Source organism: Urocitellus parryii, chromosome 1 (genome assembly GCF_045843805.1).
Source record: "Urocitellus parryii isolate mUroPar1 chromosome 1, mUroPar1.hap1, whole genome shotgun sequence".
Lineage (NCBI taxonomy): Eukaryota > Metazoa > Chordata > Mammalia > Rodentia > Sciuridae > Urocitellus > Urocitellus parryii.
The window spans coordinates 249,564,518-249,578,442 of NC_135531.1; the positions used below are offsets into that span (position 1 = coordinate 249,564,518).

General features: G+C 38.8%; 1 protein-coding gene across 1 annotated transcript in view; it reads left to right on the plus strand.

Moving 5' to 3' along the window:
- Aox1 (aldehyde oxidase 1) overlaps positions 1–13,925 on the plus strand; it is a 69,705-nt gene that overhangs the window by 19,250 nt on the left and 36,530 nt on the right. The window contains exons 9-18 of the mRNA XM_026399333.2: positions 524–668; positions 1,497–1,589; positions 2,511–2,662; positions 2,837–2,930; positions 4,377–4,486; positions 5,303–5,487; positions 6,536–6,698; positions 8,480–8,572; positions 12,867–13,036; positions 13,382–13,496. Of these exons, the coding sequence (XP_026255118.2) occupies positions 524–668; positions 1,497–1,589; positions 2,511–2,662; positions 2,837–2,930; positions 4,377–4,486; positions 5,303–5,487; positions 6,536–6,698; positions 8,480–8,572; positions 12,867–13,036; positions 13,382–13,496 (1,320 nt within the window). The remainder of the gene's footprint in view (positions 1–523; positions 669–1,496; positions 1,590–2,510; positions 2,663–2,836; positions 2,931–4,376; positions 4,487–5,302; positions 5,488–6,535; positions 6,699–8,479; positions 8,573–12,866; positions 13,037–13,381; positions 13,497–13,925) is intronic.

Genomic DNA, 13,925 nt, shown 5'->3' on the forward strand with positions numbered 1-13,925 from the left:
ATAGAGGAATTCTGGATTCTTTCAGAAGCTGACTAGCAAATAGGTAACACCTTTTTGTCATCCTTATCTCAAGGTCTAAAAAGTGTGGACCAAGGAAGAGGTGGGGGAATGAGGGTGGAGTCACCAGGAGGGGTCATTTGACTGAAAGAAGGAACTGGTGGTGTCTGTAAAAAGCCATGCAGTCACAATGCCTATAAATGTAGACACGTTTTCTGCTTCCAGTTTTGCTGTAGTTCATTCTTCCATAGGATGATTTGACAAAATTCAGCATGTTTAACATTAAAATGAATTTCTTTGAGATATAAGAGCACCAAAGGGATTTACATGGAGAGACTCTAGAAGGAGAAAAATACTGTCATATTTTTATCTCGAACTCTGATTCCTTGTAAAGCTCCACTTTTTAGGTCATTTATTTTGTTTTTCAGAAAATCTGTATTTCTTTTCTTTGTTTCTACAATGATAAAGCAAAAATGGGTGGAAATATTGTCATATGTATCTTGAATCCCCATTGCTTTTTCAATAGACAATGGCTGAGAAACAACCCCCCAAAACCAGGGTTTTTCATGGTGATAGAATGACATGGATTTCCCCGGTGACCCTGAAGGAACTTCTGGAAGCTAAATTCAAGTATCCCCAGGCCCCTATTGTCATGGGGAACACCTCTGTGGGTATGTAGACACCCAGGGACTTCTTATGGGGAAATCAAGGGAAAGGACTTAGAAGGAAAACAGCCTCATATATGTGTGTTTTCAAATATAATAATCTGGAATAGCATTTTTAATCCTTTGGACTCAACTTCCTCATCATTGCTTAAGAGACTTTTTAAAAAATATTTTTTAGGTGTCAATGGATCTTTATTTATTTAGATGCGGTGATGAGAATTGAACCCAGTGCCTCACACATGCTAGCCAAGCGCTCTACCACTGAGCCACACCCCCAGCCCCTCAAGAGACTTTTTATAATGGCAGAAGTAAATCCCTTGTGTCCTTCAGTGCCCAGAGTTGTGCCTCACAAGCTATTCTGTAGCAAGCCAACAGCAGAGGGGCTGAGGATGGTTGTCTTGCTATTCATTGGGAATTAATCTGAGCCTCATCTTGAAGCTTCTCTCTCTGTTCCTTCTCTGGGTGGTGTCTCAATGAAGATAATATGTTTTACTGATGCTGCAGTTTCAGGGGCTTCTGTGGTAGCAAATGTAGGTTCAGTTTGCCCCATTCATTAAGAACATGCCCTCACCCCCACCCCAGAGTCTTTCCAACGAGAATTCTGAGCATGCCATAAGGCCCAAGTTTTAGGGTTGATAATTCCAAAGAGTCCTCCAATTTTAATGAAAATGTACCCAGCCATTTTCTCTGGGTCTGGGTTGACAATAACTAGACCAGTAGATATAAAACTTTAAAATGTTTAAAATCATCATTTTGATTGTAATTTCAAAATTAAAAGGACAGTTAGCCCCCATTTATTCTAATCTTCTTGTTTTTTTCCCCCTAATTCTTTAGGGCCTGAAATGAAATTTAAAGGTGTCTTCCACCCAGTTATAATTTCTCCTGATAGAATTAAAGAACTAAATATTGTGAATCATTCATGCAATGGTAAGTTCTTAAGGCCTTTGCTCTCTTAGTTAAGACACATTAATCAACTTAGTTGTTATCGCAAACAAGCAGACAGAATTTTTCCTAATTATAATAGGAATTCTCTTCTAAGAATGATAACATTCAGAGAGGGGCTTAGGAAGAATTCTCTAAAGTTATACCAGATATTAATTGTCTGAATAGTCAGATGTTTTTACTGAAGAACTTTCCTTGTCTGCAACACCAGAGAAGGTAAGAATTACTCAATGAGGGTTCTGGGCTAAGTACTGAACAGAAGAGAAAGGTGAAAAGGATGCAACCTCTGCTCTCCAGAAGCAGGCAAAGCAAGTTTATGTATTAAGCAGCTTATGCACTGTCCTTTCCATTCCTGAAAGGAAGTTGATTTAATGGCAATGATGAGAAGCAACATGAGTGTGGGTTTGAAATATAGTCTCTGGAATCTAATTGTTTACCATGGCAATTAATATATCATAAATTTGTTCAGATTTGTGGAGATTAAGCATGATAGAATGAGTAGTGCTTGATATAGTGGATGTTCAAAGAATTTAGCCTTCATCATCTCCACAGTCAATTCTATCACCACTACCACCTCCATCACCCCACCACCTCTACAACCACCATGACCTTCCCACCATCTCTACCTCTACCACTGTCATCACCATCATCACCACCACCACCTCCATTGCCATCACTGCCTCTACCATCATCACCCCCATCCATCATCACCACTACCTCTACTGCCATCATCACCATCATCGCCCCACCACTCCCACCATCACCACCACCTCTACCACCACCACCACATATAAGTAGGACAACATGTATCTACTATAAAGATTCCTTGTCTGAAGCTTTGGTCCAGTGGACATTTTCAAGTAAGAAGTGATCACATGGCATTATTTATGCATGACCTTATTTTAGGACTGACCCTGGGTGCTGGCCTCAGCCTGGCTCAGGTGAAGGACATCCTGGCTGATATGGTCCAGAAGCTCCCAGAAGAGAACATTAAGACGTACCATGCTCTCTTGAAGCATCTGAGAACCCTGGCTGGGTCCCAGATCAGGAACATGGCTGTATGTATTTGATGGCAATAAACTCTGGTGGATGACTATTCCCTCAGGAAACATTTTTGTTCTTTAAGAACAAACAAAAAGAATAGTTCTCCAAAGTTTGTTTAATCCTTATTTTAGTGCTCATGTGTTTATAATTATAAAACTAAAGTAAAAATAACTTATTATTTTTAAAAGTCTTTAGGGGGCCACATTGTGAGCAGGCATCTAGATTCAGATCTGAATCCCCTCCTGGCTGTGGGTAACTGTACCCTTAACCTGCTGTCCAAAGGTGAGTGACAGCTCCTAGTTGGAGATTGTTAAATCTGCTCCTCTGACCCCTCTTTCTCTCTGGGGAGGCGGAAAGTCCAATTCTGGAAATGACTCTTTCTTATAATGTTAATACTTCTGTCTGTCTTTCTGGAGGCTGGAAAGATGGTCAGTCTTGTCTTAATCGCACACTCCCAACCTCATCTGCTTCTTTTTGAGATCCTGTGATAGATATTTTCACATACTGACCACCCTATAGTGAACATGCTTGTGTTGGTTAATGTCCAAATGTGATTTGATTATTGGAAAGAACTATAAACCATTGAGAAATCTTGGACCCTATTATTGGAGAGATCCCTCAAGGGTGCAGGAGTGTGCTGCATTCACATCATGTTTTGGGCTCCTACTTAATTTGTTCTTGATAGATGCCTACAGGTCTTTTCTAGCCAACCAATGGCTGGGCCTCATTATGTATTTATTTATTTGATTTTTGAAACTAAGTCCAGGAGTTTTATTTTTCTTTTTTTATTTGTTCTTTTTAGTTATGCACGACAGTAGAGTCTATTTTGACATATTTATACAAACATGGCATACACCTTATTCTAATTAGGATCACAGTCTTGTGGATATACATGATATTGTGCTTCACTTGTGAAGTTTATTTCTCTTATTCCAATTTGAGCAACAATTATTAAAAAGTTCTAATTGATCCTTTATAAATCTAGAGGTATTTTCTCTTAAAATTATGAACTTTCTATTACCTGCATTGTGAAATACTTACTCCTCATATCCTCTAACCTATTAAATTATCTTAAGAAGGTTTGAATTCAGAGTTTTCAATTTAGGTAATATCACTTTAAAAAGTCATACCATAAGAAGCAGGTTTTGTCATGGGACTACATCCATCAAAAGTTCCTTAGTTTTTATCCCCAGGTCATGTTTTAATGTGGCTTTAAACTGTTCCATCTCCCAATATTTTGATTAAAGAACAGAATTTTTATAAGTGCTGGGAAAAGGTACAAACAACTAAGACAACACCTCACTGGTATATAAACTAATTAAAGGGAATTTTAAAATCCACCACTGAACCTACTAGGGTTGCTAGTTATAAACTTTAACTGTTTATTGAATGACTTGATCAAAATATCAAAAGGAATATTAATATCTACTCCCTATTGGTGAAGCTCAAGCTGAATCATGCCATGCAGGAAGAGGACTACTAAGGTCCTGACCTACTCTAAATTCTGAGCTGCTCTTTACCAGGTATTTCTACCTGGAAGCAAGCAGAGAAGGCGAAAACGGTGGGAATAGGCTGGAAAGAGGGCTGCAAGATGCCCACAGAGGGTAAGAGATTTGGGAGCATAGGAACGGTCAGTTTCCCCAGGTATATGGTAGAATTATTTCCCAAGTTCTGTGATTTTATTCAATAGGCTGGAGATTTCAGGGCAAGTGTCATTTCTTTCCACAGAAGGAAAACGACAGATCCCTTTAAATGAGAAGTTTCTCAGCAAGGACCCCAGTGCAGATCTTAAGCCTCAAGAAATCTTGATCTCAGTGAACATCCCTTACTCCAGCAAGGTGAGAAGGTCCTTCTTGCCTTAGTGTTGCCTGTGAGCCCACAGTGGTTTATTCCAGCATAGGGTGGGCCAAGAAAAAAACATTGAGTGTTGATAGGGAAGATAAAAATCAACTTCAGAAAGTGGCCTGAGGTCTTTATCTTACAGGACCTGTGAACAGTTCCTTTTGCTCCTAACATTTAAAAAAAAATTTTTTTTTTTTGTCCCATAAGACTTTTTCCCTAAATGAAAAACAAAGAATATACCTCTGCCTGTGTGTTGGGGTTTGAAAGAGGCTAAAAGATATATTTGCAGTAGAATTTAGAAAAAACAAGGGCTTTGGAGACAGATGGACTCAGATTTCAGACCTGGCTTCAAGACCCGAACTAATCACTGAATCGCCTTGAGCCTTTAGATTCCTCATCTGCAAAATGGGATAGATTACACCTGCCTCAGAGGATATATTAGTTTGCTGGGCTGTGATAACAAAGAACCACACACTGAGCATATGTTACAACGTAGATTTATTTTCTACAAATGTCAGAGGCTAGGAGTCTTCTATCAAGGCATCAGCAAGGTTCATTTCTTCTAAGACCTCAGACCTGGGCTTTAAATTGCTTTCTTCTCTTTCTGTTTTTGCAAGGTCTTCCCTCTTTCATTCGTATGTGCAAAATTCCTCTTCTCAAAGGACACTTCAACATGTGAATTTGGGGTGGACATAATTCTGCCCATAAAAGAGGATGTGACAAGGATCAGATAAGGCAACATACACATACTTCCTCCTGGTACAGATCGTTTTCAGTATGTTTCTACATGTGCCATTTAACTTTTCTTTCAGTGGGAATTTGTGTCAGCCTTCCGACAGGCCCAGCGGCAGCAGAATGCACTGGCAATAGTCAATTCAGGAATGAGGGTCCTTTTTGGAGAAGGGGATGGCATTATCAGAGAGCTATCCATCCTGTATGGGGGTGTTGGTCCAACCATCATCAGTGCCAAGAATTCCTGCCAGAAACTCATCGGCAGGTAAGGCATCATGTCCTTAGACCCCCAAGTAACAGAGCAGCCCAATCTATGGGGAGAAGTAATTGTGAGAAGAAAAATGCTTAGTACCTTTCTATTTTATGGCAGGGAATCCCAGTAATACTTCATGATTATTTCCATGTCTTGTTTTAGTGAATTCTCAAGTAGGCATGATGGAGAGAGAGTCATGATGGAGAGGGAGGGAGAGAGGGAAGGATGAAGGGAGAGAGAATGCCAATATTCTTATAGTACATGTACATTCTTTATTGTAGGGGATCATTTACCACGATGAGAAATAGATTATGTGAGTTTGTTCTAAAATTAATTCCTAAATGTATTTGCTTACCTGACTTCTTATATTTATAGGTAACATTAATAGCTAGGGGCTGGGGATGTGGCTCAAGTGGTAGTGCGCTCGCCTGGCATGCGTGCGGCCTGGGTTTGATCCTCAGCACCACATACAAAACAAAGATGTTGTGTCTGCTGAAAACTAAAAAATAAATATTAAAAAATATCTCTCTCTTTCTCTGTCTCTCTTAAAAAAACATTAATAGCTAATATTTCTTGAGCACTTACTAGCATTTACTAGCATTTAATAGAGAATAGTGGTTAAAACATGAGCTTTAAACTATTGGTGGGCCAGACTGCCTGATCCAACTCTCAGCTCAGTCCTGCACTACTACATGATCTCAGTCATCATTTTTTGAGGGGTGGGTATTGGGGATTGAACTCAGGGGCACTCGACCATTGAGACACATCCCTAGCCTATTATTTGTATTTTATTTAGAGATAGGATCTCACTGAGTTGCTAAGCATCTCACTTTTACTGAGGCTGGCTTTGAACTCGCGATCCTCCTGCCTCCATTTCCCAAGCTGCTGGGATTACAGGCGTGCGCCACCACGCTCGGCTCAGTCATCTTACTTAACTTTATGGTACCTCAGTTTCCTTATCTGTCAAAGAGAGATAATCATACCCACTTCATAGGGAAGTTGAGATGATTAAACAAAAGAATGTGTATACAGTGCTTAAAGCAGAACTTGCTTCTCCCAGGCCATGGAGTGAAGAGATGCTGGATGCAGCTTGCAGGCTCATTTTGGAGGAAGTGTCCCTTCCCGGCTCAGCTCCAGGTGGGAAGGTGGAGTTCAAAAGGACCCTCATCATCAGCTTCCTCTTCAAGTTCTACCTGGAAGTTTTACAGATTTTGAAGAGGATGGTAAGTGGAACTGGTCATGTATTAGCTTTCCCAAGACTGGGGGCTTTGAGGGGCACCCAAATGCTCTGTTGAGTAGAATAGAAAGAAGACCCAAATCAGAAATGCCAGGACTTACTGGGTTTCCATCGGGCTGTCTGTGGATGGGTGTGAGTTTGGGGAAGAACTGCAGGTGGAGCACAGTGTTGTGCAGGATTCTATTTAACACCACTTAGTTATTTTGTCTCTGACCTGTTGTTTTTCTAGATAATGTTTAGAAAACTGGGCTAATGATTTGAATACGTTTTCTTCCACTTATTGAAGCTCACCCATGTTTGGTTTTCTTTTCTGGGCTCAGCTCTATTTTTCTCACCCATATGGTGATGGTGGCAGCCACTGTCCAAGATTATTGTGAAATGGGTCATCATAGAAAAATGGCTTATATGATCCTTGGTGCTTCAGATGAACCACTTAGTGGTGGTCCTGATGATAGTGGTGATAATCCTAGCATTCTCTTGCCTGCTCTTCCTTGTGACAGTTAGTTGCAAGATTGCTGGCTAGGGAGGACACAACTGAAAATAAATTCTCTGAATAAATTCATTAGGACCCAAGGAAAGTTGAACTTTATTGGCCTCCCTTAACCCTCTGCTACAGCCAGCCTTAGAGATGAGACTGGAAGCCATGACTCTTCTTGTGGTATGGAAAGTATATTCACCTTAAATAACAGACACAAAGTCCTCTTTTATCATTGCTTTTGAAAGTACCTTCTTATTATGAATGGGAACAACTAAGAACCAGAAAGTTTGTATCAGAATTTTAAGAATGGAAGTCTGAAGTCATATATAAATGAGATTTCGCACTAGATCATCAAAAATGGGGGAAAATATAGCCAATTGTAGACTCCCTTAATTAAGAGCAAATGAATACAATTTCTTGGTGAATCAGTGAGAAAATTTAAAACTTCTGCCTTGTTGTAGTTTTATACCTTCCATCAAACTTCCTTTCTTTAAAAATAATAGCCTTCATTAACTTTATTTTCTATTGAAATTATTTAAGTTTTAAAAAATGACCAGGTGTGTTGCTTAAAGTCTGTGTAAAAACCCAAATGCCCCATTTCCTTCTGTTCCTAGGGGTGTTCTTCCTCCTGTGGAGTGGTGGCCAGGTTCTGCCTCTGTACCCCTTTTCTGCCCACATGGCAAGGTTTCATGATCTTTGCAATTGTGTGCTTTGGCTCTGACTTTTTCCTGGCTTAAGTATTCTTTTTTATTTTATTTTATTTTATTTAGATTCCTATCATATTGGTGTGTAAGTCCTCAAATAATTTAGGAAAGCGTGTAGAGAACAAGAAATGTAGAGATGGTGGAAGCCAGTGACCTACTATATTTACTGGGCTCTTTCTACTAGGTGGATGCATATGTACTTTCTAGGGTACATGTCCTTGAAGTCAGGGAGTTGCTTGTACTTCCAGGGTTCAGTACTTAATAAATGTTAGACTTCAGAGTAGAAATACTTGCTAAGGCTGGGGGTAGTGGTACATGCCTGTAATTGAAGAGGTTCTAGAGACTGAGACAGGAGGATCATGAGTTTAAAGCCAGCCTCAGCAACTTAGTGAGACCCTAAGCAACTCAGAAAGACCCTGTCTCTAAATAAAATATAAAAAAGGGTGGGGGATGTGGCTCAGTGGTTGAGTGCCTCTGGGTTCAATCCTAAGTAGATACTTGCTAAGAATAACTCTAGCCTCCCTTCTAAAATCAATTTGGAACATTCGAGAGCATTTAAATATCTCTCATGGTTCTCCTTTTCAGGACCCAGGTCACTATCCTAGCTTAGCAAACAACTATGAGAGTGCTTTAGAAGATCTTCATTCCAGACATCACTGGAGTACGTTACAGTACCAGGTTAGTGGCCTTTTATGTTTTCTTTTTAAATTCAGAGTCTGTGCTACAGCACTCTGGGAGGTTCCCAGAGTCTGTCAGTGACTCTCAAGCTTCATAAGCCCAAGTGCCCCTTCTGGTGAACTCCCAGCCTCCTGGAGTACTAATTAAAAGCCCAGAACTGGGCCAGAGCTGTAGCTCAGTGGTAGGGTGCTTGCCTAGCATGTGTTGGGCTCTGGGTTCAATTCCCAGTATCATGAAAAGAAAAAGAATTGCAAACCAATGAGGAAGAATCATTACTGAAAACAGATTTAGCAACGGTTATTTTAAAGAATAATGTGTTTTGATTTTCAGGGCCACACGTTTTGTACTGTGGCCTGTGCTGCTGACTTGAACGAGCTGCTAGCTTGCTGTGTGCCTTCTGCCCTTGGCTTTGTGGTTGTCAAAGCTCAATCAAAGCTGCGTTCCATATCAGGACTGTGGGCTGCTCTGGTTTTATTCCAGAGGAACAGAAGACAGTCCTTGGAGGCTGGTGAAAATTCAATGACAACTTTTTATGAGAGCTACTGATTTGTTTTGTTCAAACGTGGAGATCCTTTGCTCCCCCAGTTCCTTCCACCTGTCCAAGTGATTTTTCTGTGAGTTCCATTTTAGAGTTGAATCACACAGGAGTTCTAAGAACTATTTTCAAGTTTTCTTAGTATTGGCTGACTGTATGGGGAAACAGAGCTGCTCACATCTTTCAAATGGAATTTTCTGCCATGACATCCTAAAAATATCACCAGAAGTCATTCTGTTGGTAAACTGGATACAATCTGATGTGTTTTTCCTTGAAATTATTATGAAGAAATTTGACTTTGAGAGTTGTATTAAGTTAAAAACAGGAAGAGTGTCTTTAAAACATCAGTTCAGTGAATCTGTTGTTAGATTCAGTTATAAAACTTATAGTATGTCATAACAAACACTGAAGTTGCTGTATACCCCTTGAGGTTTTAGGTTCAATATGTTCAAAAATGCAAATATGCCAAACAGCATTGGAAGTGAATATTTTGAAAGCTGAAAACTGCCATGTTCCCTGGTGTTCTGTAAAATATGGTATTCACAATCTTCAACTTATAAATACCCTAAGATTGCCATGGCAATGGAATACATTTCAGCAAGAAACAAATTAGTGGGCATTCAAGCCATCCAAAGAAAACTGAAAATCTTCACATAGTGGATGACATTAAAGGAAGTTGTTATTATAGATTGCAAAATAAAGGTTTGGATGCAGTATATCTCCTACACAGATGAGAGTTGGTTTTGGAAGAGACTAGTGTCCCACATCCCCTTTAAGGGCGTACCCCCAATGACCAAAAACCTCCTACTCGGCCCCTTCTCTTCAAGTTTCCCTGCTTCTCAATCACCTCTATCACATAGGACTTTAGGGGACATTTCAGACCTAAACTACAGCATACAGCATGCAGCACCACCTTTCTCCAGTATATTCATCACAACTGATAGGAAAAAATTATAAACTCAGCTAAAATAATTTCATACTTGGTTACTCAATAAGATAAAGATATATTTTGGAATTCTCCCTCGATCTTTTGGTAGCTTTTACACAGAACATTTTCAAAAGACTTTTTTAATGCTATGGTACTTTTTTTAAAAAAAACAAAAAAAGTGTTAGTAATAGAAAGTTTCCAGAGTCTTTATAGATTCATATGAATGTGTTTCTTAGTGTCCAAACTTATGAATTGCCTAACATTTTACTTTTGGGAATGAAAAAAAAAACAACTCTTAGGATTTAAAAAACGTAATTTTTCACTCAAATGTTGTGCAAGCTGAGAGCCCAATGTAGTATGATAACTCAGCACTTTGGGGGATATTTTACAGAGGAATCAATTCCTATTATCTGTACCATTTGGAAAAACATACCTGATAAAAGATTCACATTTTTTTTTCTTTTGATCATCACCTCAGTTCCCTAAAGGAGAAGAAGAGAATTACTGAAAGGTTCTGGCCATAGGAAGGGAGCAATGAGCTCTATCAGTGGAGTTGGTGTGTGTTGGGGTTTCTTCAAATCCCTGCTCATATCTGAACCACCATATGTAAAATTTTCTTTCATTTTCCTGTATTTCTCTGCATTCATAGACTGATTAAATAGTGCATGGTTCCAGTCCTAAGTTACCTTTTTTTTTAAAATAATTCTCTGCTTTCTAGCTTATGAATCAGGATGAACTCAACAAGAACCAAAAACACTGAGCCAGTTTTCCTTTTTGGTGCTGTATATTATGGTCACTACAAATTGAAGTTTGCATTTAAGTAAAGTGAACATAGATATTGAAACAATAAATGCTATTGATCAGCTTTTATTCTATTGTAAAACAGTACATTTTTATAAAATAGAAATAAATTCAGTGCATCCTCTACACATCTTATGCCAAGTCAGTTATAAAAAGCACTCCAATTTCTGCACAAATTTGGTTGACATTTCACTTCTTATTTACATTTTGAAAACAATTGGGTTATTTTCATTTTCTAGATGATCCACAACATGTTCCCAAATTATGCATACCACTCTCTTTTTCCCTTGTGATATTCTGGGCCTGTTATCTGCCTGAAGAATTTCTGATCTATCTTAAGCTGAAGTTTTCTTTCCTTGAGTGCCTCCAGTGGGTGGTCAGTAGATGAGGACCACTCTTCTCTAATCCTGTGGGTGGGAGAGGGCTTTGGGGGAATTGTATATTTCATAGCTATCTTTACATAAAGTTCTCCATTGTAAACATGTCTCTCCTCCACTCATGGGATTTCTTCAGTTAATTCATCCAAAAAAGACAAGAAAGCCAGGTGTCTGCCTGAAAAGGAAACATGTTGGATCCATAGGATCACAAGACAACTTTCCCTTGGTTCCATAGAACAAGAGCCCTGGGGCATTTTCATTGAACCAGGAATCACTTCAAACCTGAAAATATGTACCTATAAATGAAACAGGACTTAGACATTCATTGCCAGTGTGTACTGAACAGATTTTCTCAAACTGCACATTCTGGTAATTGAGTACAAAAACATCTAGGTTTTCTTTCCCTCAGATGCCTTAAATTATACTAAGTTGGAAATAGGTCAGGTTGTAGAGTTTCTTTTTCCTCCCAGTCAAGGTTTTCAACCAGTATGTGTTCTGTTTGTAACTTCTCTCTTCCCACCTGCTGTATAATATAGGCCAGTGCTATGGGTTTATCTCAAATGAAGAATCCCTTCTTGATCCACAGTTCAGGGTGACCCTGTGAACTGCAGAATGGGGCAATGGGTGAGACAGGAAGGGGAGATGTCCCTAACTTTGCCTACACCTCACTCTACTGACCTGACTGTGTGCCCCAAGGAAGCCTCTGGGGAACTTGGCCTCAGCTCAGCACCAAATACATTGAATTATGGAAGAGGCTGCCCAATACTGCTTGCCAGACAGCTCCTCAGCCACAGCCTTTACCCTGGTCTCTAAGCTCAGCCTAGGTCATGTCCTGTAACCCCTTCTCCTCTTTTCTTCATACCTCCACTTCTCTTCCCAGTACCGGCCCAACTAGGACTGCTAACAGCTCTTGTATCTGAAATGTCAGGGGAGATGTCATGTTGCTTAGTTTCTGTTTTGATTGGTGCAACATCTTCAAGGTACTCACAGAACCAGGAGCAAGTCATTTTACTCTATGGCTCTCTAAAAAAGAGTAACACCAGTCAATCACTCAAACACCAATGAATCACTTAAATTCAAGTCCATTGTACATCCAAATTGTCTAAATTAAGAGTTTTACTGGTTATTTCTTAGAATTCTTCACTCAAAATGGTGGTGGTGGTGGGGCTCTTCTGGTTAAAAACATACTCTCAATATTTTCTATAAAGATTGTCACCATGTCATCACATTCTTGCAAAATATTACATGCATCATGTTCATATGTAAGTAGGAAGATACATTTGATAATAAAATTTAAAGAAATACATGAACATTATCAAAAGAACATAACTTTATATTATCAGGAACAAAGATTTAAATTAATTTGCATATGCAAATATAATTTCCATTAGAGATGTCTGACATCTATATTCAAAAAAGTGAAAACTCTAAAAACCACATGATGGCTACATATTCCAGTTTTCCTATCTAATTATTGTAATAGGCTTGTTATTCCTGGTGTTATTGTGAATAGTGACTGTTTTCATTCCCTGAAGTGTTTTGGTTTGGGTGTAAACCATATTGTTACCCTCTTATAGGAAATGTACATAATATGATTATTCTTGTTTTCTCTATAAAAATGTAAAAATTATATGTTGATTATTTATTAAACAGAATGTAGACCCAAAGCAGCTTCCAAGAGACCCAATTGGCCGTCCCATCATGCATCTGTCTGGTATTAAGCATGCCACAGGGGAAGCCATCTACTGTGATGACATGCCTGCAGTGGACCGGGAACTGTTTTTGACTTTTGTAACTAGTTCAAGAGCTCATGCTAAGATTGTGTAAGTGGTCTTACTCAAAAGGCATTAATGATTGCCTTTTTTATCTAAATCAGTCACATTAATGGAGAGTAATGGTATAAAGAGGGTAAGCTATTTGTTGGTGATGTCCAATGTAAACTGGAGACACAATGGGATTGAAATTTAGTATTTACTACAAATTTTCCCTCCATGTAATAACTTCTGTGTCTCCCCAATTCTTTCTAATTGTCTAGCAGAGAATTATGGGAGTAGTCCTTTAACATATTTTTACCTCTCTCATACCTTATTCTCAAATTAACCACATTCTCAAGGATCTGTGGGGTGTGTGGCTGCTCTGAGGAGCCTGTGGTGTGTGTTGTCATCTAGGTCTATTGATCTATCAGAAGCTCTCAGCCTGCCAGGAGTAGTGGACATTGTGACTGCAGATCATCTTCAAGAAGTAAATTCCTTCTCCACAGAGACATTGCTGGCGACAGATGAGGTATTTCACTTTTGCTTTCTGTTTGAAAAATGACTTCCTCAGTTCATGGCACTTCATATTTTCTTAAAGCTACCATCTAATTTGATATGTCATAAAAGTATTCAATATTATTGAATGCTTATTATCAAATATAATAAGATATTTTTATCTTATAAATATATCTTATCATATAGATATTGAATGCATTCAAATATATTCCTTTCCACATAAGAAGTTTACTAGTTATATGAAAGATACTTTGGTGTTTTATATTTTATAATAATTATATAGTATGCTGCTCACAGTATGAAAAAAAAAATGAACAGAGGATTATGGCAAGGTTTACTTGCAAATCCCTGCCCCTAGCAAATTTCTTGTCATTACCCCAGTCCCACCATGTCCAAATTTTAAGTTTGAGTTCAAGTGGTATCGTAACTCTGAAGCCTTTTC